This window comes from Ursus maritimus, unplaced genomic scaffold, assembly GCF_017311325.1.
Source record: "Ursus maritimus isolate PB19 unplaced genomic scaffold, ASM1731132v1 scaffold_14, whole genome shotgun sequence".
Lineage (NCBI taxonomy): Eukaryota > Metazoa > Chordata > Mammalia > Carnivora > Ursidae > Ursus > Ursus maritimus.
The window spans coordinates 2726796-2752104 of NW_024423786.1; the positions used below are offsets into that span (position 1 = coordinate 2726796).

General features: G+C 44.0%; 1 protein-coding gene and 1 pseudogene across 2 annotated transcripts in view; both read left to right on the forward strand.

Moving 5' to 3' along the window:
- Nucleotides 1-25309, forward strand: part of RAB7A (RAB7A, member RAS oncogene family) — a 76850-nt gene that overhangs the window by 43904 nt on the left and 7637 nt on the right. For both annotated transcript variants that reach the window (XM_008697817.2, XM_008697816.2), the window contains 2 exons: nt 14867-14927; nt 16313-16439. In XM_008697817.2, coding sequence (XP_008696039.1) covers nt 14875-14927; nt 16313-16439 — 180 coding nt within the window. In that variant the 5' untranslated portion in view covers nt 14867-14874. The remainder of the gene's footprint in view (nt 1-14866; nt 14928-16312; nt 16440-25309) is intronic.
- Nucleotides 16446-21983, forward strand: LOC121102475 (annotated as a pseudogene).

A 25309-nucleotide genomic window follows, 5' to 3' on the forward strand; every position in this document is an offset into this window, starting at 1 on the left:
TTTTGGGTTTCCATATAGAGTATCATGTCATCTACGAAGAGACATTTGACTTCTTCTTTGCCAATTTGAATACCTTTGATCCCTTTTTGTTGTCTGATTGCTGTTGCAAGGACTTCTAGTACTATGTTGAATAATAATAGTAGTGAGAGTGGCATCCTTGTCGTGTTCTGATCTTAGGGAAAGGCTTCCAGCTTTTCCCCATTGAGAATAATATTTGCAGTAGGCTTTTTCATAGATGGCTTTTTATAAGGTTTGAGAAATGTACCTTCTATTCCTACACTCTGAAGAGGTTTTAATCCAGGAAAGGATGCTGTATTTTGTCAAATGCTTTTCGGCATCGATTGAGAGGATCATATGGTTCCTGAGTCTTTTCTTGTTGATATGATGTATCACGCTGATTGATTTGCGGAGAATAATGAGAACCACGCTTGCATCCCAGGTATGAATCCCACTTGATCGTGATGGATAATCCTTTTAATGTATTGTTGGATTCTATTAGCAAGTATCTTGTTGAGGATTTTGGGCGTCCATATTCATTAGGAGATCGGTCTGTAATTCTCCTTTTTGATGGGGTCTTTGCCTGGTTTGGGGATCAAGGTAATATTGGCCTCATAGAATGAGTTTGGTAGCTTTCCTTCTGTTTCTATTTTTGAAATAGCTTTAGGAGAATAGGTATTATTTCTTCTTTGAATGTTTGGTAAATTCCCCAGGAAAACTAGGCGTCCGGGCCTGGAGTTTTGTTATTTGGAAGGTTGTTTATCACTGACTCAATTTCTTCATAATTAATTGGCCTGTTTAAGAATCAATTTCTTCGGTTTTCAATCTTGGTAGTTTATAGGTTTCAGGGAAGGATTCCATCTCTTCAGATTGCTTAGTTTATTGGCATATAGCTGTTGATAAAAATTTCTAATAATCCCTTCCAATTTCAATGGTGCTCGTCGTGACCTCTCCTTTTTCATTCATAATTTTGTAATCTGGGTCCTTTCTCTTTTCTTTTGGATAGAGATGCGCAGTGGTCTGTCAATTTTATTGATTCTCTCAAAGAACCAGCTTCTAGTCCTGTTGATCTGCTCTACTGTACTTCTGGTTTCTGCTTGATTGATTTCAGCTCTAATTTTGGTCAACTGCTTCCTGTGCGTGGATTAGGCCTGTCCCTCTGTTGCTGTTCCAGCTTCTTGAGTGAGAATATAAAAACTGCATTTTAGATTTTTCTATTCTTTTGAGTGAGGCTTGGATGGCTATGTATTTCCCCCTTAGGACTGCTACTTTGCAGTATCCCTTAGGTTTTTGGACTGTTGTATTTTCATTCTCACATTGGTCTCCATAAATTGTTATTTGATTTTTGATTTCTAGTTGCTCAGTCTGAGCAGGATGGTTCTTAGTCTCCAAGTGTTTGAGTTTCTTCCAAATTTTCCTTGTGGTTGGAGTTCCAATTTCAGAGCGTTGTGGTCTGAGAGTATACGGGGATAATTTCAATCTTTTGGTATCGGTTGAGACCTGTTTTGTGTCCCAGAACATGGTCTATTCTTGGGAAATGTTCCATGGGCATTAGAATAGAATGGTATTCTTTGGTTCTGGGGTGTAGTGTTCTATATATATATCTATGAGGTCCAACTGGGTACAGTATGGCATTCAAAGCCTTTGATTCTTTGCTTAGTTTTTGCCAGGGTGTTCTGTCTATTTCTGATAGTGGAGTGTTAGGGTCCCTACTATTAATGTATTTTTATCTATGTGTCTCTTTATTCTGGTTAAGAGTTGGCTTGTGTATCTTGCTGCTCCCATTGGGGGCATATATATTTATAATTGTCATATCCACTTGTTGAATACTTCCCTTAAGAATAATATAGTGCCCTTCTGCATCTCTAACTATAGTCTGTAGTTTAAAATCAATTTATCTGAAATGTGAGAATTGCTACCCCAGCTTTCTTTTGAGGTCCATTTCGTGTAAGATGGTACTCCATCCCCTTACACTCTCAGTCTGAATGCATCTTTGGGTTTTGAAATGGAGTCTCTTGTGAAGACAGCAAATGGATCGGTCATTTCTTTTTATCAATCTGCAACCCTGTGGCGTTTTTATGGGATGGTTCAAACCATTTTATTAAGACTGATTACTGAGAATATGATTTTAATATTTGCCATGTTGCCAGTAAAGTCTTTGTTTGTATTGGCTGTGACTTTTTCTGTTCTGTATCACTCTTGGGGCCTTTTTTACTTTTATAGAACCCCCGTAATATCTCCTGTAGGGCTGGTTTCGTGGTTACAAATTGGTTAGTGACTGGCGATTCTGAAATGTCTTTATTTCTCCATCAATTCTGAATGACAGCCTTGCTGGATAAAGGATCCTTGGCTGCATGTTTCTCTCTCTGAAAGAGCTTTAAATATGCTCCCCCAACCCTTTCTCTCATTCCAGGTCTGTGTAGACAGGTCTGATTGCGTACATTCCTGATGCTTTTTGCCTTGGTACGTGAGAAATTTCTTGCCCTGGCCGCTTCTCAATACTGTATCCTTGCATTTAATATTTGCGAATTTCAATATGACGTGACGATGGCTAGGTTTGTCATGGTTGAGCTTGAGGCTCCTTCTCTGCCTCTTGGACACGAATGTTTGTTTCCTTGCTAGATTAGGGAAGTTTTCAGCTACAATTTGTTCAAATATCTCTTTAGACCTCTGTTTTTCTCCACTCCCCTCGGGATGCCGATGATTCTAACATTGGACGTTTCATTGAGTCCAGTAATCTCCCGTAACCTGACATTGTGGGGCGTGGATTTTTAAGACCATCTTCTATTTTTCATTTTTCCTCTCTATTAACCCATCCTCAATTATTAACCCCGTTCCTCTGCTTCGCAATCCTGGCCGTCAGAGCCTCTAGTTTTTGCCTGCATTTGGCTCATAGAATTTTTAATTTCTGTCAGATTCGCCTCTCATTTCTGTCCTTAGATTCTATATTCTCAATGTCTTCGTTAATAGATTTTTTCAATTCTACTCATCATTTTGACCATCGTTACTCTGAATTCCATTTCTGATAATTTGGTTACATCCATATCCATTATTTCTGTGGCAGAGGCCACAGACTCACTGTCTTTTTCTTTGCTGGGGCTTCTCCTTCTTGTCATTCTGATGAAGAGAGGTTGCGCGGGGTTTCCAGAGCCCAAATTATTGACTGGGTCCCAGGCCGTGCCCCTTGTTTTATAGGGATCTTAGGGATGTGGGCTTCTTCTTTAAAGATTTTATTTTATTTATTTATGTGGCAGCCAACCAGCGAGAGAGAGGGAACAGAAGCAGGGGAGTGGGAGAGGAAGAAGCAGGCTCCCAGCGAGGAGCCCGATGAGGGACTCCTTTCCGAACGCTCGGGATCACGCCTAAGCCGAAGGCAGGCGCTCAATGACTGCGCCACCCAGGCACCCGGGTGTGGGCTTCTTGATTTTTCAGCCTGCCTTCTGTGTTCTGGGGGAGGGCCTGCCGCGCGATACTCAGGCAGCCCTGTTTGGGTAGAGTCTCCTTGTCCCCTGCGAGGGGGGATGGGGATGGGCACTCCCTGAGCCGGTATTTCCAGGCTTTGTTCTCTGGCGGCTTTCCCTGGCGGTTTGCTGTGCCTCTTCTGAGAGTCAGAGCAGCAGCGGCCGATTTCAGCCTCTGTCACAGAACAGAGGGATTGCGGCCCGTTCTCTACCTGTTCTGGCCACTTTAACTCTGTTTCTGTTGGTGCTGCTCAACCCTGCAGCGTCCGGGATGTGCGCCCCACACCCGGCGTCCCAGCCCTCACTTCCAGGGCCGGCGTCTCTGTCCTTTGTGTTTCTAATGCCGCCAGCCGGCCAGCCGCCGCGTTCCCGGATCTCCCGGTCTCAGTCTGGATCCAGTGAGCGCACCGGGATTCCGGTGATCCGCGAGATGCCTGGTCGCGTGCACCCGGCTCACGGTCTCAGTCTGCTGTTTTGCGGGTGCCGACTCTCGAGCGCCCGCCGCTCCCCGTGCAAGTGGCTGCCGCTTCCCGGCACCAGAAGCGCGGCGGCTCCCTCCCCCTCCGTTTATCTTCCGATATCTGTGCACAGTTTCATGGCTCCCCGCTTCGTACCTCAATACTCAGCGCTGGAGATGTTCATTTGTAGAGATCCAGATGCGTCTTCCTGCGTCTCAGGCTGGTTCCGTGGTTGTTTAGGCTGGTCTGGTACCGATCCAGCTCGACTCGGAGGACCGGCTGAAAACGGTGTCTCCTACTGCTCCGCCATCTTAACTCCAGACCTGACCCTTCAAAGTGTGCTCTTTCTCATATCAGTCCTTTAACATTTCCCCCTGGGCTTCCTGAGAACTTCTCTGAAGCTTGTAAGAGATGGAAAACAAGTAAAACATCCTAACCAATTAATTTTGACACATTGGACGCTGCTTCTTAGGCATTGCGTATACAGCTGTTCAGTCTTGCTTTTGAAAATGTTCCAGTATTACTTACTGCTGGTAGTGTTCTCTCCCTTAACGTACTGTTATTTATACTGCTCTGTGGAATGATTAGGTCTTCTTGCCTACCAGACAGCAAACCTCTAGAAGGCAAGGCCAGCCATCTCTGATTATTCTTTGTACTGCCCTGTGTGTCCAGTGAACGCTGACATTCCCATTTTAGCACAGGCATCTAGACTGAAGTCATAAAATCTAGCACAAACAAGCATTCCTCAGTTAGCAGTGAAATTTGAGATATGTCTAAATACAGTGTATCTTTAAAAAATAAGGGTGCCTGGCTGGCTTAATTGGTAGAGCACATGACTCTTGATCTCAAGGTTGTGAATTCAAGCCCCACATTGGGGGTAGATTTTACTTAGAATTTTTATTTTACTTACTTTTTAAATATTGTATTTATTTATGTATTTGTCAGAGAGCACGCACAAGCAGGGGGAGCGTCAGGCAGAGGGAGACGGAGAAGCAGGCTCCCTGCTGAACAAGGATCCTGATGGGGGACTCGATCCCAGAACCTTGAGATTATGACCTGAGCCGGAGGCAGACGCTTAACCAACTGAGCCACACAGGCATCCCTTTACTTAAAATTTTTTTTTAAAAGATTTGACTGTAATATTTCTCCAGGCCCTCTAGGAGGAAAGGGGAATATGATAAAATTCAACTGAGCTCATATTATTCCTTGACTTGGAAATACGTGTTCCTGACCACATCCTTGATTCTGTTAAACCAGTGGCTCTTGAACTTTCCAGAGTACAAACTGCTTCATGGGGCGCATGGGTGGCACAGCGGTTAAGTGTCTGCCTTCGGCTCAGGGCGTGATCCCGGCGTTGTGGGATCGAGCCCCACATCGGGCTCCTCCGCTATGAGCCTGCTTCTTCCTCTCCCACTCCCCCTGCTTGTGTTCCCTCTCTCGCTGGCTGTCTCTATCTCTGTCAAATAAATAAATAAAATCTTAAAAAAAAAAAAAAAAAGTACGAACTGCTTCGGCACCGCAAGAAATTCCACAGGCCCTGCCCACTACCCCCAGCCATCCGTGTCCCAGGTGTGGGCTTCCTCTTTGGGCAGATTCCACTCTGGGTTGGTCACAGCTTACTCCTACCCACAGTATCTCTTCATTTACTGGGTGGATGTAATGGAAACTGGTGGAAGGAAGGCTGGAGTCTCTCTTGGGCCCTAGGGAGGCTAGAGGAGGCTTCCTGCTGAAGGGAAGGGACCTGAAAGGGAAAGGAAAAACTGAACTACAGACTCTGGTGCCCTGGGAGCAGAGAACCTAGATTTAAGGTTTTAGCATTATTCTGAAATACACTTGTGTTGAATGAAGTGTATTAAGAACTTAGCCAGTTGAAGGGCAGGGAAGGTGTTCCAGACCAGGCAAGTGACTTTATTCAATAAAAACAAGACAAAAGCTAGTTAAAAGTAAAAAGGTAGCTTACTTGCCTAAATGCGTGTTGTGCATTCAGAGATAGTGATTGTCCATACCGACTGGTTCCTAAATTCTGCTTTCCATTCTAATCCTGTTGTCTTGAGTTTCTAGAACACCAGCACTATGCTGAGCTCCCCCAAAGTGACTTCATGATTCTACACAAAGGGCTTTGGTCATAGGCCTCCCACTCATCCCCTTCTCTCCTCCTTCCCAAGCTGGCAGTCTTTCCACTCCTGCCCCTGCCCAGGGTGAGCCTCCCGCTCTCTCAGCCTCGCGTCCCCTCCCGGAAGCGTGCGGCTGTGGCCTACATTCTTCTGCCGTTCACTTTCCCGTACCTGCACCTGGTTCTGGCACCATCTGATCATGGGGTTTCCAAACAACTCCAGTTTCCATCTTTCTCATTTCCCTATTGGAGGGACATTTTTGCTACTGTTTGAAATTACGGCTTCAGTTTTAATTTTGGAGCTTTCAAAACATCATTCGAGGTGTTATTTTCTTGCCTTTCTCCTGGGCCTAGACTTTTGAAGGCATTTTTATTTTTAACTCAGGCAATCTGTTACGCCCCTGTCCTTTATCCTCTTTTTTTTTTTTTTTTAATTTTTTTTAGTAGAGTATTTCCTGGATTTGCGAACCCGTGGATTGTTAAAGTAGTCACGCTCCAGCTCCCATCCCCAAAGGACACACTTACACTGTCCCATAAGTAACACTAAGTTATCTTCATCTTCATGCATACCCAAATGAGATGATACAGATAATATGCTTAGCCTGATGACAAGCACACAGTGAGTTTTCGAGAGATGCCCTTGGTAACGTTTCATCTTAGGCCTTTGTGTAACTAGTCTTCCTTCGCTTGTTATTTGGGGTTCCTGTGCTCAGGAAGTAAACCTACCTTCTGCAGACTTCCTTACTTCCACTAGAGGTGCTGTGGAGAACTGTTTTTATTTACCTTTATGACCTTTTATGGCTGTCTCCTGCTGCTCTAGAACCCTTGTATAGTGCCTTTTAGCCATTGGAATTGGCTGGGTGATATTATTTGTTGAAGGTTCTGCTCTTGGCGGGGGGCACCTGGGTGGCTCAGTCGTTAAGTGTATGCCTTCGGCTCAGGTCATGATCCCAGAGTCCTGGGATCAAGCCCCACATCGGGCTCCCTGCTCTGTTGGGAGCCTGCTTCTTCCTCTCCCACTCCCCCTGCTTGTGTTCCCTCTCTCGCTGGCTGTCTCTCTCTGTCAAATAAATAAATAAAATTTTATAAGGAAAAAGAAAAAGTTCTGCTCTTGGGGCACGTGGGTGGCTCAGACAGCAGAGCATGTGACTCTTGATCTTGGGATCATGAGTTTGAGAGTAGAGTTTACTTTAAAAAAGAAAGAAAATGCTTGCTCGCTTTCTCTCTCTCTCTCTCTTTTTTTTTTAACATTTTAGTTATTTATTTATTTATTTGACAGAGATAGCTAGAGAGGGAACACAGCAGAGGGGGAGTGGGAGAGAAAGAAGCAGGCTCTTCGCTGAGCAGGGAGCCCGATGCGGGGCTTGATCCCGGGACGCTGAAATCATGACCTGAGCCAAAGGTAGATGCTTAACAACTGAGTCACCCAGGCGCCCCAGAAAATTCTCTTGTTCCAACTTTTCTCTTTCCATCTTGAGCTGCTCTGTTGTGGGGATCCAAATTCATATTATCCCTCTCTCTTTCTCTCTGAATCTGATCTTAAAACAAATTACTTCTGGGGCACCTGGCTGTCTCAGGGGGTAAAACATGACTCTCGATCTCAGGGTCATGGGTTCAAACCCCATGTTGGGCAGAGCCTCTTTAAAAAAAAAAAAAAAGTACTTCTGGGATGCCTGGCTGGCTCAGTCAGTTAAGTGGCTGCCTTCAGCTCAGGTCATGATCTCAGGGTCCTGGGATCAAGCCTCTCGACAGGCTCCCTGCTCAAGAGGGAGCCTCCTGCTTCTCCCTCTGCCCTTCTCCCTGCTCAATCTCTTCCTCTCTTTCTCTCAAATACATAAAATCTTTAAAAAAAAAAAAAAAAAGGTTATTATCAAAGTCATAACATAGTTTTGTTTTTTGGGTTTGTTTTTTTTTTTTTTAAGATTTTATTTATTTGACAGAGAGCCCGTGAGAGAGGGAACACAAGCAGGGGGAGTGCGAGAGGAAGAAGCAGGCTCCCAGCAGAGCAGGGAGCCTGATGTGGGGCTCGATCCCAGGACCCTGGGATCACACCCTGAGCCAAAGGCAGACGCTTAACAACTGAGCCACCCAGGTGCCCCAATAACCTAGTTTTTTATTTAGGATTCCTTTTTAGAAGGTATGTGCCAGATGTTTCTAACCTAAGATTTCTATCATGACAAAACTAACAGTATGTTTGCCCTCAAACCAAAGGCTGATTATCACAGATAACCAGAGATGATTATCAAGCCTGAATCTGGGACACATTTGCCATAAAAGTTTGTCACAGTATTTTTATTAATGAAAATAAATTTATACATTCTTGATGTTTTTTCCCATAGATATTCCTAATTTGTTAAAAATACAAATTGCATTTACAGTAGTTTATTATGGAAAATCTCAAATATGTGCAAAAGTAGTGTGAACAGTGCTGTGCACCCGTCCCTCAGCCTGTTACCAGCTCGTGCGCGTCTTGTTTTGGCTGTGCACTCCATCTCACCCTGTGGATTATTTTGAAGCATGACTTGGCTTTTTGATCTTGTGATCAACCCAACATAATGGCTGAGATGAAGCGCTCTGTAATTGGTCCTGGGCTCCCATCTCACATCTTGAGTATTTTTACAAATCCAGTGACCACCTACAAACTTCTGTTTCCTCATCTGTTAAATGAGAATTTGACCTTATGGGTTCGCTGTGAAGCTTTAACGCGTGACCTGTAGTGTAGTGTGCCTGGCGCAGAGTGCACTTAGGAAGTGGTCTTTATTTCTCCCTCTTTCTTCAGCTCTGCTCTTTCACTCTTTAGGCCCTAATCAGATTCCTCAGTTTGAAAAGTTCTAAAGAATCTACCTACAGCAAACGTTACTGTTCAGCTTGGCGACCAGCCCAGTGCTGGTAGTAGATGCCTTCCCAGTCCCTCCCCTGTGACCTTCTCCAAAGCCTTATCAGCATGTGTTGCTTGCCTACCTCACTCTGTGCCTTGAGTTCATTGGTTTTGAGGACAAGATGACTGCTGGGTGGTGGTGGTCGTGGTCATCTTCTTCTTTTTCTTCTTCTTTTTTTTTTTTTAAGATTCAGTTTATTTGAGAGAGAGAGTGTGTGTGTGTGTGTGTGTGTAAACTAGGGGAGGGGCAGAGGGAGAGGGAGAAGCAGGCCTCCTGGCTGAGCAGGCAACCAGATGCGGGGGATGCGGGGGCTTGATCCCAGGACACTGGTATCATGAGCCTGAGTGGAAGGCAGATCCTTAACCGACTGAGCCACCCAGGTGCCCCTGCTGGGTTTTCTTTAATGGTCAGGTACAGAGCACAGAGTCTTGGAAGAAAATGGGATGGAGAGGTTCCATGCTGGTTATAGTTAGAATAGTACTTTTGAATCTGCTCAGAAGCCTGCAACTTCTGAAATTTATGTCCCCGTGATGCTGCCTTCTCAATACTATATTTAGACTATGTACCCAGTAAATCACATTATGGTAGGTAAAATAGGTAAAGACCGTGAGACAACTGAGAGATACCTGGTTGAAATGTTTGACCTCTGCTGATTTAAGAGGTGCCCATGGAACCAGTTGACCCTCTTTTCTAGCTATATGATTCACAGTGATTTGTGCTAATGATAGCTGGGGTATGGCGAAATGGAAATACTAGTTCACTGATGGTGTGGGTGTTAATAAAGCTGTTCTGGAAAATAATTTTGTGGGTATATTTCAAGGGCCTTTAAAATATTCATACTATTTTGCTGAGTGATAACACATTTGTGTGTCTGATCAGATTACACACATAATTTAATTGTATGCTTAATAATAGTGGGATTATCCATATGCTGCAGTATCATGCAACCTTAATGTCAGTAGCACAGAATGATAGTTAATATAGAAAAAACAGGATGCAACAGTATAATCTCAGCCATTTGAAGGAAAATTAGAAGTTGGAATTGTGGGTGCTTTTTTGTCTTTGCTTCATTCTTTTGTGTACCTTTCTGAATTTTCTATAATTCAGTACTTGAATTGGGGGTGGGGGAGAGACAGGGTAGCAGAAAAGTCAATTGCTTGATTAGGATCTAGGTATTAGAGAGGTAGGCAACTTGGCAACACCAAGCAAATAAAAATGTTTAATGGGCTCTAGAAAACCAGTTGGTTTAACTGCCCCAGCCTTGCACCTCTAACATTCCTGCCATCACTGTATCAGACGTACATGTAAATCAGAACAGCATTTAGGGACCTCAAGTCAGTAGTTTCCAAACCTGGTGTGTGTGCCTCAGTTGCCAGAGGGAACTTTTCAGAATGCCTGATTGAGGACTGATCCCCAGTTCTGGTGATTTAGAATCCTCTTTGAGGTGAGAGCTGGTATACAGAATGGCCTGATGGTTGAGTATTGGGGCCTGGGCTGACACATCTGACAATTCCAGCTGTGCCACTCAATTGTGGCATGATCTTGGACATGATACAACACCTGGTTCACCTTCGTTCCCTGTGTTTTTACACTGTTGTCTTGATGGCTTTGCAGACGCTTTGCTTTCAACTCCCTGATAGGCAACACGCTAGTCTCACCTCCACTTGAGCACAGGCATCTTGAGCTTGTGATCACCACACACAGTTGCCTTGGCCAGACTTTGCAATGGCCTGCTTCTCCAGTTTTTCCCATACCAGTTCTTTGTTCTCGCTGCCCTCCCCCTGACCATTCTCTGTTGGGCCCTTTCTGACCTCATTGGCCCTGCCCAGCCCAGACCCTTGGATATTATTTTCCTGACCTTTTTACCTACTTGGGTTTCTTTGTTGTGTCTGCCTTTATGGGCAGTTGGTTTCTCTGCTTCAGAGATGAAGAAAGTGATAACTCCAGGCTAACAGAAGAAAATTCTAGCTTTTGATTTATTATGCAAGGAAAAATTACCCTTGAGGGAAAGAATTGATTCAGCATATGGAATAGTTAGTATTGCTTGTTCTTCCAAGGAAATCGTTCCAAAGCACACTGATGAGGCTTGGTTTGAAAGCAGAAGGAAGGAAATGTGTTCTGAATACACCTTATTCTAAAAAGGTTTTTGGAAGATATCAGATGTAAATGGATTAATGGATGTTATTGAAAACATTCATTTCCAAGGAACACAGGGGCTAGGGACCTTATACAACTCTTTTTTTCCTCTTTGCCTGCTTCAGTTTCTCCTATAAAAGGAGTGATCTCTCCGTTAGAAACTGTTTTCCAGGGGCACCTGGGTGGCACAGCGGTTAAGCGTCTGCCTTCAGCTCAGGGCGTGATCCCAACGTTCTGGGATCGAGCCCCACATCAGGCTCCTCCACTATGAGCCTGCTTCTTCCTCTCCCACTCCCCCTGCTTGTGTTCCCTCTCTCGCTGGCTGTCTCTATCTCTGTCAAATAAATAAATAAAATCTTTAAAAAAAAAAAAAAAAGAAAGAAACTGTTTTCCAATTAGAAGTTTCTAGTTTGTAGGGTTGTTTGTTTTTTAAGTAAACTCTACACCCAACCTGGGGCTAGAACTCACAACCCTGAGATTGAGTCGCATGCTTCTCCTGAGCCAGCCAGGTGTCCCCTAAGTTTGTAGGATTTCAAAAAGTAATTTCAGTCTTCAGAAATCCATAAAGGTGATAATGGAAATCAGTAACAGACAAACCTGCAAGTGGAGATTTTAAAGCCATTGCAGCTTGGGCAGCTTCTTGTAGCAAAAGTTGTGCTCAGGTTTTGTTTTGTTTTGTTTCTTAGCTCTTTCTAGAAACAAGTGTTCCGTTCTTGATCCTGGAGAACAGTAAGTACAAAAACATAGCTCTGAACTTTGCCAGTTTAAAGCCCTCAGCATCCTGGTGAAACCACGTGTTGGGTTTCTTCAGATCCACTGTTGAGTACCATTTGTTGAATGTTCGACAGGCCCTAAGTGAAAATGAAAATCCTCATCCATGTGTAGTTCATCTTTCATGATGCATACGAACATTTTTGTAATGAGAAAACTTATTTGAAAAATCAGCGGATTAACATTTTTCTCCAAAATGGAAATAGCTTTTTCAGTTTAAGGGTAATGCATTCCTCCAAAGGTCACAATAAAAAAATATAAAGAAAACAAAGCTATTTGTAATTCCACCATCCGGGAAAAACCTGCTAATATTCTTTTCAGCTTCATTTTTGCATTTAAATCTTTACTCCTTTGGGAATCTGTTTTGGAGCATGAAGTGTAAGGATCTTAATTCTCAGAATTTTTCTGGCTGCTTTCACTTTGTGAATTTTTTTTCATCCTTTTGCTACTGAATTTTATAATGCCATATTTGTCCGTATTCATTTCTGGATTATTTTTCTGTTTAGTCTTATTCCAGCTCCATACTTTTAATACTGTATATTTATAACATACTTTCCAAGACTGTGAAGGCAAGTCCTCTGTCCTCTGGTCATTATTCTTTTGGGGGAGGAATGGGAGGGACTCTTGTGAATTTATTTTGATGAATAAAATTAGAATTATTTCAAGTTCCAAAAAAAGTCCTTGGGATTGTTTCAGCAGGGGAGAATTTACATCTTTGCGTTTAGTCTTCTATTGGAGATATTTCTTCATTTATTCAGATTTCCTTGGTCTCAGTAAGATTGTCGGTTTTAAATTGAAGTCCTGCACTGCTGGTAGCCACTGCGACAGTGGCTGCAGTGTGAATTTGGGAAATCCTTCAAGAAAGTGAAGTAGTGAAAGTCATGAAAATGTTTATACTTTTGATTCAGTAACCCCATTCCTAAACAATATCTGTAAGTTAAGTTCAACAAAACCCTTTTGGCTGTGTGAGAATTTGCCCTATGGTTAACTTTGTTTCTTGGGAACCCGATAAAGGCAGCTTCTGTTGCTGGGCACTGTGGCTTATGGTAAAATGTCTCCTGGTTGGTAATTGCATCTGGACAGGGAGAGGCTGTCAGTACCCGATGGAGCCCCATGCTTGGGCCTCACAGAGCACAGTGGCTCTTGTGCTGGATGTGTTCCTCACAAGGAGCCAGCAGAGCTCTTAAAAGAGATGATTGCATCCCCTCAACAATGAGGGTTTTAAGTCAGGGGTCGAACCCACACTGTCTCCCTATACCTGAGCCATCTGCTGTGTGCACTGTTGAAAGAACAGCCAGCAAGCTGCGTTCCTGTCCCAGTCCTCCTCAGTGGACATGTGCCAGGTATGGCCTGTGATGGTCTTGTGAGTCTGAATCTAAGAAGGTCATTACCCCCCCACACACACTCCATGGCTGTTGCTGGGTCCCAGGGAAATGATCCCACAAACTGAAGTTCAAGGATGTTCTTTACAGCATTACTTTCCCCAGATTTTTGGTATATTAAGTAAAAGGCAGAAATGGCTATTTAAACATTAATACACTCAAAGGAATATTTGATGTTAATACTATTAGCAGAAGCAAGTACTAGCGACAAGGACAAAGCCACAGTCACTATAGCCAGCCTCAACCTTCTAGAAGCTAGGTGGTTAAAAATGAAACAGGGATGTCTGGGTGGCTCATCAGTTAAGTGTCTGCCGTCGGCTCAGTTCATGATTCCCAGAGTCCAGGGATCAAGCCCCACATGGAGCTCCTTGCTCAGCGGGGAGCCTGCTTCTCCCTCCACCTGCGGCTCTCCCTGCTTGTGCGCGCTCACCCTCCCTCTCTCTCACAAATAAATAAATAAAAATCTTTTAAAAATAAAAAATAAATAAAAATGAAACTGAATAGTAGCTTTTCTGAGACCTAGTTCTGACTGCCTTGTTCTCCCAAACTGTAGAAGAGTAACAGCAGGCTTTACTGAACCCACTTCCTTACCTACCTTTTTTGTATGTGAACACTTATTTCCCCCAGCCCTGAAGGCAGGAGGTATTGACCCTTGCCTTATTACTCGTAGTCTCATGCCCTGGCTATTTCACTGTCGCCTGAGGATAAAGGGCCAGAGCTAAGGGTTCTTGGGTGTAGGTGTCAGTCTCAGAGGGCTCACACATTCAATCTTGAATGCCTGGTTCTTGAGCACAGGCCTCCCACTGGGGTTTCCACCTGTCTCGGGGGTGACCGTCCAGCGGTATCAGATAAGTTGCTAACATTGGGGTCCAGAATTTCGGACTCCTACTTTTCTGAAAGTCACTGGGTCAGGTTCAGGAGACTAAGGGATAATTAAGACAGGAACCCTGTCTTGATAAGTAAATAGGGGCAATTTCTGGAATAGAGATGAGCAAATATTAGTCATCTTACATATTGTCTGGTCAGGGGTAGGGAAGGCTGCGTGAAAGGTTTTCTAGGAAAGGGTGATCCCCAGAGCTACAGGTCAAGTATTATTCTCACACTAACCCAATATTTAATCATTCTCTGCTTGACACTGGAGATGCAGTAGGGAATAAAACTGTCTTGGTGGAGGTTATTCGAAAAGGGAGAAGACAAATGTAATAGATTCAGATGTCAGGTAGTGGTCAGTGCTCTGAAGAAAACTAAGGCAATGTAAAGGGATAGAGAGCAGATGGGGAGAGGGTGTGCTACTTTTAGATAAAGTGATCGCCTCTCTGAGGAAGTGCTGTGTGAGCAGAGACTTGAATGAAGCAGGACTGAGCTGTTGAATAAGTTGGAGCATTAATCCACACTGATCCAACATCCAGGAGGGGGAGTCTCTTCTTTTAGACTACTCCGAGGGGCGGGATGAGCCTGCCTCACTCTTTTGCCCAGTTTGGGTCCAGAGTTCTAATGACTGATGCTGCTCTCTGTCCAGTCCCCCTGGATGGCAGGGAAATAGCCAGCAGGAAGGCTCAGGGCTCAGTGCTCCTGGGGCTGTTGGCGATCCTGACGCTGGGGGACATCGTTTGCCTTGGTATTTCCGTCACACTCACAGTGCTTTCTCCTTTCTCCTTTCTCTATTTAGTTTGAAGGATGACCTCTAGGAAGAAAGTGTTGCTGAAGGTTATCATCCTGGGAGATTCTGGGTAAGTGGTTCTCACCATTTGAACTAACTTGTTGGCCTGGGTTCAGCGTGACCTCCTTGAAGCCGTTGCCCTTCATGCTGACCTTTGGCAATTCCTTCTCTAGTAGCGGTGGCAGTAGGGCCCTAAGTCTCCTCCTGTTTCGGGCACAGCAGAAATTTGAATGATTTCTTGCTCTGTAACCCTTCGTTCCCTGATCTTTGGCAAGATTTGGGGAAAGGGGTAGCTGTTTAAACTCAGTAGTTTCATGGAATTTTTCTGAGCTGGTTAGACAAGGGAGTTCTGTTTATGTCGATTTGGTGCCGCTGAGCTCATGCCTACCAGTTGGGTTGGGGTGTGCTGTGCCGTGTCCTCCCACTGCTGTGCCGTATTCGGGCACATGTTCAGAAGAACCTGGGGCTCGGGGCTGGATTTTGCTCCTAGGTCTGCCGCTAAGTAAGTAACCAGCTCTTCAGTAGCCGTTCCAGTTCTGTGGGAGGCTTTTCAGACTCAGCATCTGAAGTGACCTTACTTCTGGTGACTCTAGTATGCTGTTACGATTGAAAGGTACTGTTTTAGGCCCAAACTTGCCTGGAAAGTATCACTAGGCCTTTATTTGATCACGGACCTCCTGGCCTCTCCCCAGAAAATTCAGATCCAGGTGGCCGGGGTTGGAGAACACTGCCTTAAGCCATAACTGTACTTCCAGGTCCTCTGCATATGAGAATGAATGTGTTCCTTTGTGGGAAAGGAAGGCGTTCCCGTTGACTTTAAAGAAGGCTTTTGTATTAACTAATCTCATCACCAAAAAAATCCGCACATTGTCTCTTGCGGAGTTTTCTTACTGGAAAACATCTCTAGAGGCGCTTACTGTGAGGTAGATTCTGACTTGGTGGAATATTGATGCTTTCTCCACTTCAGATTTTAAGCTTTGAAGCAGCAGGTGGCTGACTGGTGTGTATGTCTGTTCACAGCCAGTGACTTCCTCCTGTGCGATTACTTTCTTGGACTGAATAGCAACCCCTAAATGGAGAGACACCCAAGACAGCAGAGATATTTTTGGAATGGTGGAGCGATCTTATTGCTGTAGCTCCTTTTAGAAGGAGAGTATTTGCTGACTTCTTTCTGGAAGGAAAAAAATAGTACTAGGTTCTACCATCTGAGTTGCTTGTACCAGAACTTACAAGCACCTTTTCAACATCTGGCCCACATCTGTACCCCATATTTTTATCCCAGGAGAAAATAAAACCTCGAACAAGTGCCGCTGGGCAGTTGGCTGGCACCACCGTCTCGTGATTACAGTTCCGTGTTCTTCTTTAAGATAGATATCTTCAGAGCTGCAAGTATCAGAATCTGTTTTCTGTCCCTTCCTAGTTGACCTATACTTGTGGTTTTTCTCCCAATTTCAGAGTTGGTAAGACATCACTCATGAACCAGTATGTGAACAAGAAATTCAGTAATCAGTACAAAGCTACAATAGGAGCAGACTTTCTGACAAAGGAGGTGATGGTGGATGACAGACTAGTCACAATGCAGGTAAGCACACGTCTCCACTTGGGCAACCAAAGCCTTGTTCATTCAGTCTGAACCCTTTTGTTCATGCCTAGGCATTTTCCCTCCCTGTTCTTCATTTCCCGCTATTCCCACTACCATATTCATGGATAATTGGCCAGAGGTAGGATTGCCAGATAAAATACAAGGACATCAAGTATGACCCAGATACTGCATGAGACATACTAGAAATTTTTCATTGTTTTTCCAAAGTTCAAATTTAATTGGAGTTCCTTTTTTTGTTGTTGTTTGGTTTGGTTTTTTTTGGTTTTTGCTGAATTTGACAAAATACAGGCCTCTGTCTTGCTGTGTCTCCCAGATGTCTAACTCATTCCTTTCTTAATATCCCTGCATAGTATTTTAGGCCAAAACGTCTTTGGGTCTCTCCTAGATTCTTACAGTAGCTGGTCTTACAGTTTCCCTATTTTTCTGGCTTCTTTTAATCTCTTCTATCTGTAGCCACCAAAGTTGTGTTTCTCTTAAGCCAGCCTAGCTTTTTTGTGTTATCACTTTAATCTTTTAAAGTTTTCCCTTGCAACAATTAGGCTAAAATACACATTCCTTCATATGATCTTTTGAAAGCCTTCGCATTCTGGCTACAAACAATTCTTCACTTTTTGTGTTTTGCCGGTCCTTCCGAACCGCGTGCTGCTCTCACAGGCCTGTCCTTACACCCGTCCGCTTCCGTTCCGGCCCCTTGTCCCATGTTTGTCTTCGTCCCGAAGTCTGCAGCTTTTAGCCCAGGTGTTGTCTTCTGAAACTCCTACCTCCACAGCAGTTGTTCCTTCCTATATTAAATGAGGTCCCTGGCAGACTAGGCCTCTAGAGACAAATACAGTTCTTATCCCACTGTAGTCGTAGCAGACACCAGGCTCGCCAAAATGTTTGAATGATCCAGGTGTTACAGGTAGAAGTTTTTACACACATGGACCTCAAGCTGTGACATGCTCGCAGAGGATAAGGACTCCTGACGCTTTTTTTTTTTTTTTTAAGATTTTATTTATTTATTAGAGAGAGACAGCCAGCCAGAGAGGGGACACAGCAGGGGGAGTGGGAGAGGAAGAAGCAGGCTTCCCGTGGAGGAGCCCGATGTGGGACTCGATCCCAGAATTCCGGGATCACGCCCTGAGCCAAAGGCAGACGCTTAACGACTGAGCCACCCAGGCGCCCCATCCTGATGCTTCTTGACTCACACATTCAGGGTGGAGTTGATATGGATTTCGCCTCCTACCTCCCCCACGCATACACATAGAGATGTTCAAAATATGACTACAGTTTTAATAAGCCAAGCTTGAGAGAAAAAGAAATTTCCAGGTTACAGGAAAGAAGAGGGAACCGAAAGCTAGTGATAAGCTCAGGGGCATCTGCCATGGTGCTTTGCAAGTTTATAACCAGGACTAGAGTTTCATCACTCACCAGGGGCAGGAGATGTGACTACAAAAGGTAGGGGAGCTAGAACTGAAGAGTCCCCTTGGGGGGACACACACACACATTCTCTCTCTCTCTCTCTCTCTCTCTCACTCTCTCACTCTCTCATTCTCTCACTCACTCTCATACACACCCAAGACCTTGGAAAGATGGACCAAAACAGGACCAAATACCCTCAACCTAAGGAAGTGGCAAAGCCCATGTGTGAAGTAGGCTTGAGGCTTTGGAGACTCTCAGTCCCACTGTGCTTCTCTCTGGGTTCTGAGCTTCTACTCTGCATGGGACAGAAATGGTGAAGCCTTTGACGTAAACCCATAAATCACTGTCATTCCTGACAAACGCAGAGAAAAAGACCATTCTATAGACTTGCCACCTCAAGACAGAAGATGAGCTCATAGCCACATGAGGAAATAATGTACCACAAAAAATGTTCACAATGACTAGAGATTTTTTTTTAAAAGGAATAGAAACCATCATGAAAAAGGATACTATAAAAAAATGAGGATATGGAGAACTTAGAACTTGAAGAAGTGAAAACGTGGTCATTGCGATAAACCAGATGAACAGTTAACCTGCAGATTAAACACAACTGAAGAAAACATTAAGCTGTGAGAAGTGAGCAAATGACCCAGAAGACTCAAAATTGCAGAACCCCAAAAGCAAAATTGTAAGAGCAACTAGAGAGAAAAGGAAGATTCCTTACAAAGGAACAACCGTTAGAGGAGTTCTCAGGGACGGCAGGAAGCAGAAGGGAACGGAATGCCTTCAGGATGCTGGCGTGAAGCACCACCTGCAGATGTTACATGGCACCAGCCAGACTAAAGGCTGCTTCGTGTCCCAGGAGAAACAGCCGTAGGGCCAGGCTGTGGCTTCGACAGCAGTGTGGGCTGACTCCAGAGTCTGAGGCCAGCTCCTTCTGGGTGTGGGGCCATTATCGGAGAGCCCCATGTACCCTACCAGGCCGGGACCCTGCAGCGCTGCACTGCTGGGGGGAACACCATCTGGAGAGCCACAGGTCACTGGAGTCGGAAAACAGTAGGGGAGAGGGCATGTTTCTGAAAGGCTGGAACAAAAGGCTGGCCCTCATGCTATTGCAGCCAGCCTGAAAGACTAGAAGTAAATGAAAACCATGATCTCTGGACAGAGGCATCATCATTCTAGATCTTGAGGAATCCTTGCGTATTTTTCACGGGCTTTTAGCAGTGTTAGTAAGATGATCCAGATAAGAAAACAAGGCAAGAACCAATGGAAAGCTCCTTGATCATTCAGAGTGGTTTTTATATTTAAAGAAATAAGGCACTCCTACATATCTGGAGAGAAGAAACTAAACAGGTGGTGTAGGTTAATAGAATTTCTAAAAATGAAATACAGTAACCAAAAGGTGGAAATCCAAGAATGTTTTTAGTAGCAGATAAGACATGCCAGAAGAGGGCTGAAAGGAAGAATGGTAGGAAAAAGAGGTACAAACAGGACTTAGTAGACAGGTCACACCTCCTTTTAATCTCAAAAGAAAGAAAATAGATCAAAGACGGTATTTGCCGAGAATTTTCCAGAATTGAGGTGGCACCAGTCCACAGATTAAGGAAGCCCAAATTCCAAGGTGGATAAATAAAAAAGAAATCTCGCCATACCATAATGAAATTGCAAAAACAAAAGGCATACTCGAAAGCATCCGGAGGAGAAAGATCACCTTAAAAAGGAACAGGAATGAGGCTGACAGTTGACTTCCAGCAGTAACAGTGGAAGTCAACAGGCGGTGGAATATATTCTGAGAGAAACCTGCAGCACAGTGTTATGTCCCTGCTAAAAATATCCTCGAAGAATGAAAGCGTACATCCTTAGGTTCTATGGCAAAAATTCTAAAAGATGTACTTCAGGCAGGATGAAAGTGACTCCATTTAGAAAGGTCTGAGGTAAGAAGATAAAGTGAGATAAACTTTAATTGTATGCATATATTTATTGTTAGAATGATGACCCTAATAGTAGGGGTATGTAACTTCCAAACTATCACAGAAAACCAGGATTAGACCTATGTAATTTAATGTGTTGGGGAAGATTAGTGGTTGCTGTGGATATTTAATTCCTTACATTGTTCAGGAAGAAGCTAGAAATCATCAGTATTAAACATTAGATGGAATCAAGTACGCAAGAAAAATTTAAAGGTAACTTACTATGAAGCTATGGTAATTTAAACAGTGTGATGTTGTCAGAGACATGCGGATCAAGGGAACAGAGGATACACAGACAGGGCACACCTGGTGGGTGGACACTGAGGAGAGAGGCGGCTTCCAGAAGAGTAGGGAAAGGGGGAGTTACACAGTAAATTGAGGGGGGAGTAACCAGAGGGTCCAAGACCTGAATGAAAAAAGTACAAAATGAAACTTAAGAAATGAAAATAATTGTTTTACCTTAGGTGTTTAAAATAGAGAAAGCACAAATCATAAAAGAGTAAAGATCCAATAGTAGACCACATTAAACATTTGAATAACAAGATTCCCAAATAACAAAAACCATAGACCAGAAAAAATGGTGATAATGCATAATAGTATCCAGTCACCAGCTCCCTGGATAACTGGACAAAAGACATCAACAGGCAACTATCAGAAGAAACCTTTCATGTCCCGCGGCTTGATTTCAGGGAATTACAAATTTAAAAAGGTGACGGGACAGGGTGGCACTGCTATAGACAAGGGGAACCAACCCTCCTTCCCTCCCTCCCCTCCCCTCCCCTCCCTTCCTCTCCCCTCCTCTCCCCTCCCTCTCCAGTGCTATCAAAAGATGCTCTTTGGAAAAATTCCCCAGCAGTTGGGTGGCTTAAAGAAACTCCCATGGTCATGTGACTCCAGATACTTGTGGGGCTGGTTGAATAAAGTGGATGTCAGCCCTGCGCGGTGGGGCTGTGTTGTGCTACCAGGGCCAGGAGAGTTGGCAGAAGGACTACAGCATCCTCTCATCAGGGCCTCTGGACAAACAGAATTGAGGCAGTTGAGCTACAGCTCTTAAATCGTGAGCGTTGGATTTGATCCCATGGAGGGCTAACAGCATGCTGGAAAAGCAGGGTCATTCAAGTGTCATTATATTGAGCCTGACTGTTCGGAGAGACTTTGTAAACTTGAAAATTTACATAAAAGCCTGTTGGAAATGGAAATAATTTCATGTGGGTGTATCACAGAGAGAGGCATCGTAGCTCTGCGTCACTTAAGAAACCTCAAATGTTTGCTGTTAAATGATCTTCCTGGAATAAGAGAAAAAGAAAACCTTGTCCAAGCCTTTGATGTAGCACCACCTTCTCTAGAACTAAAATTAGACTTGAAGTAAAACAGTAATATTCAGTAAGTGTCTTATTTCATATGGAAGCAGCCCAAGTGTCCATCTACAGGTGAATGGATAAAGATGTGGTACTCACCATAAAAAAGAATGAGATCTTGCTGTTTGCAACAACATGGATGGGCCTAGAGAGTATTATGCCCAGTGAATTCAGTCAGACAGAGACAGATACTATATGGTTTCTCTTACATGTGGAATCTAAAAACAAAGGAACAAACAACAACACAAATACAGACTCATCAGTACAGAGAACAAACTGGTGGTGCCCAGAGGGGTGGGGCGTGGGAAATGGGAGAAAGAGGAACAAACTTGTGGTTATCAAGTAAGTAAATCATGGATATGGGGGGGGAAGTGTCCTATTTCAATATAAAGTATCATTTACAATTATCATAAACAGCAACAGATATATTTATCATCAGTAGAACTAAGAGGTGGTCATACCACAACATTTTAAAGGCACAGAGTCCCTCATGTAGAAAGTAAATATTCAGACACGACACACTAAAGTTACTGAGTTGGAAGTGAGAGTTTATGTACATTTTAAGAAAAATGCAAACCACATAGCCTTTTAATTCTAACATATTCCTCATTTTATATAGATACCTTTTGACATAGCTGGAGTTCTTTAAAGTGATTTAAATGTATAACACAGATATTCTTTTTTTTTTTTAAGATTTTATTTGAGAGAGAGCACAAGTGAGAGAGAGAGAACACAAGCGGGGATGGGGAAGCAGGAGCAGAGGGAGAGGGAGAAGCAGACTCTGAGCTCAATCCCAGGACCCTGGGGTCATGACCTGAGCTGAGGGCAGACGCTTAACCAACTGAGCCACCCAGGTGCCCACATTTTACTTTAAAGTTAATAAAGCATGTTGCTGTAAATGTACAGACATGGGGGGGAAAGGGCTAACAAAATCAAGCTTTGGCTGGAATATAGGAGTAGAATATTCTCAAGCCGATGGTGGTAGTGTGTCAGTGCAGCCCTCTTCAGTAGAGACCACCATTGTGCTCTCCATCGTTGAGCACGCGCAGTTCTCTGTCTAGAGAGAGCCTAACTGAAACTTAGCTCTGGGTACAGGAAGAGGAGTGTAGGAAGAATGCTAATTGCTGCTGAGATGACCAGGGACTAGAGTGTGCATATTAAGACAGTAGAATGCTATGTAGCCATTAACTTTTGGAAAAGAAAAAAAGCAAGTTGCAAAAAGATGTATAGGATCATACTATTTGTGTAGACAATTAACTCTTCAGGAGCCGTTTACATCTGGGGAGGAAGGAAAGGGAATGCTGTGAGGAAGGGTTACGTTTCTTAAACAAAACAACAGACAGACAGCTGGGTGCCTGGGCGACTCAGTTGGTTAAGCGACTGCCTGCATCTCAGGTCATGATCCTGGAGTCTTGGAATCGAGTCCCGCATTGGACTCCCTGCCTGGCAGGGAGTCTGCTTCTCCCTCTGGCCCTCCCCTCTCTCATGCTCCCTCTGTCACATTCTCTCTCTCTCTCAAATAAATAAGTAAAATCTTTTTTAAAATTTAAAAAAACAAAACCAAAAAAAAAACACCTGACTTAACAGTGGCAGTGTTAGAACATTTGTCACATTGGAGGACGGGTAAATATATTGGTGTGCTTTAGAAAATAAAATATTTCAATTAAAATATTACAAATTTTAAAAGAACACAGTCATAGGACTGTACTTTCCTAGATGTGAAGAAAATTTTTGAGAGTTGCTAAGAATAACTGTGTAGTTTTTCAATTTGCCTTCTTAATGCCTTGCTTTGCCTTCTCTGTGTATTTGAGTTGCAAGTGCCCGTTTGGTTCCATCAAGAGTCCTAGAGTTCTTACGTAATCTCCTCTTGGGATTCTGTCCCAAACAAGCAGTCGGGAATACAGAAGAGGCTCTGTAAGTTAACATTCATTACTGAAATCCTTACAATTGTGGAAATTTGACAGCAATATGTTTTTAAAAAACAAGAATAAAATTGTTTGCTGAGTTTGTTGGGCAGTAATAAAGGTGTCAGCTTCAGTCAGAGCATGCTGTGATGTTTCACATGGGCAGAGAGGGGTGATGGGGGAGAGCGCAGACTGATACGTGGTGTAAGATTTCAGCTCCCTAAAACCACAGCGTGGGTACCTACAATAACGGATGAGCTAACGAAGATGGTCTCTGTGGGGGGGATGCCAAGTGTTTCCGGGGGTTTTTTGGCTTTGGCTTTACTTACCCAAATGTTTACATAGTAACAGTGTTAACTTTCTCTAATGGAAAAAAATTTTTTTTAATTTCTCCAAGCCTAGATTTAAGTTCTGCGTTTTTTCCCTACTTTCTCTTTATAGAAGTAGTTGTCTGTTTCTACTTTTCTTATTGTATGACCAGGCTCTTGAGTCCCACTCCATCGATCAGTCTCCCTGTTATGAGAAAGAATTCATTTTTTTTTTTCACAGAGAGACACATATTCACTGTATGGCGTTGGGAAACCAGAAAAGCACAAGAGCAAACATCACCAGCAGTCCTTCTACTGGTTATCCACTGGCAGCAGAGACGAATTTTGTCTACATGGGTGTGCTTTGTTTGTTGTATTGGGGTTGCATTTAGTTCCCCATCCCGATGAGAGGCAGGTAGAATAATTGCCTTTGAGTTTGTTTTTATTGCTCTTCACCCTTCCGTCGAAGTCATCATCACTCCCTTCTGGTTCTGTTTGAGTGGCTGCTGCTTTTACCAGTGGCCTGAGCACTCCTGTGCCACACACAGACATTCATGACTGCCTCCTGCCTCTGCTCTACAGGCAGGCTGACCTCCCATGGCTGCTAGGGCATGTCCTATTTTAGAAAGGTTCTTCCCAGAGTAAGTGCGTGTAGATAGTGTACATAGTGGTTTGCGTTTCCTGGGAATGGAGTGGGCTGCCAGCGCCAGGCTCCCTGCTCTCAGAGTTGTGGCCAGGAGTGCTGTCGGCCATGTTTTCATGTACTGGTTATGGAGGGTCATGCACACTGAAAGGAAAGGCTGAGGCGCGGGCTTCTCAGAGCTGTCGTCCCCATAGGAGTAACACTTGGGCTCGGGGACTGTTCATCGACAAAAGACTGAAATGTGCACCTTGCTCAGCCTCGACGTTGATAACCACGGTAGCCCCCTTCCAGCATGCTGTTGGCCTGGGCTATTCATGGCCATTCTGTGGGCCGGAGTTTAGCGTGTGTGGTCGTATTGCTTTATTGGACCTTCTGTAGGGGTTCTAATGCTGCTATTTCCAGCCTTCCAGTCAATATTTAAGTTCTGGCTCTGCTCCTGTTTGCTAGTGTCATTTGAGCCAGTCCCCAAGAGTAAATCAGCTGTCTGGATTTGCACATTAGGTTTGAAGAGTCCCTTCAGAGAATATTTTGGGGGGGTGTTAGGGGATTTAGTAGAACATCACGAGCTTTGATGACGTTGGTAGTGTTAAAGAAATGTGAATCCCGTATTATTGCCCTGTCCTGTGTTAATTTTGTTGTACGTATTTGCTTATTCTTATCAAGCATCATAACTTATATGGTGATATTCCTACCTGAACTGGGAACTCAACCTGTGTGTGGCCTGGGGACACTTGACAGGTTCCCCAAGTGTTCCGGATTACTTGGAGGGAGGCGGGACTGACCGCGTGAGAAGGGCTGCACAGAGGAGCTCAGCCATCCTTCTGCAAAATTTGGTTCTGGAGATAAAATGGGAGTGTGGGCTCCCGATCCACACTCCCGTTTTGGTTCAAACTCTGAGCCTTTGGAGTTGTTGGCTGGTGGTTTGGACGTAGAGTTGGCATTTATTTGGGTTATAGAGGACGGTCCAAGTTCTAATGTTGTTCTGAAGCTGAGTGGGTTCCCGGCAAACAGTGACTCCAACAGTTAAAGATCCATCCATGTCAGCTAGAAGTAATGGTATGCTGCTTCTGACCCAGATCTTAAACCAGGTGACCTGCTGGAGGGTATGGGGCCATTCCTCAGAACACACATCGTCTCACAGGCCGACCAGGGTGGCTTTGTTAGGGATCTAGGGCAGGAAGGAAATCCATCCTTGTTCTTGAACCTAACATGCCAATGAACCATATGACGTTCTTTGAGATGGTCAGTAGTACCTGGTGTTCTTT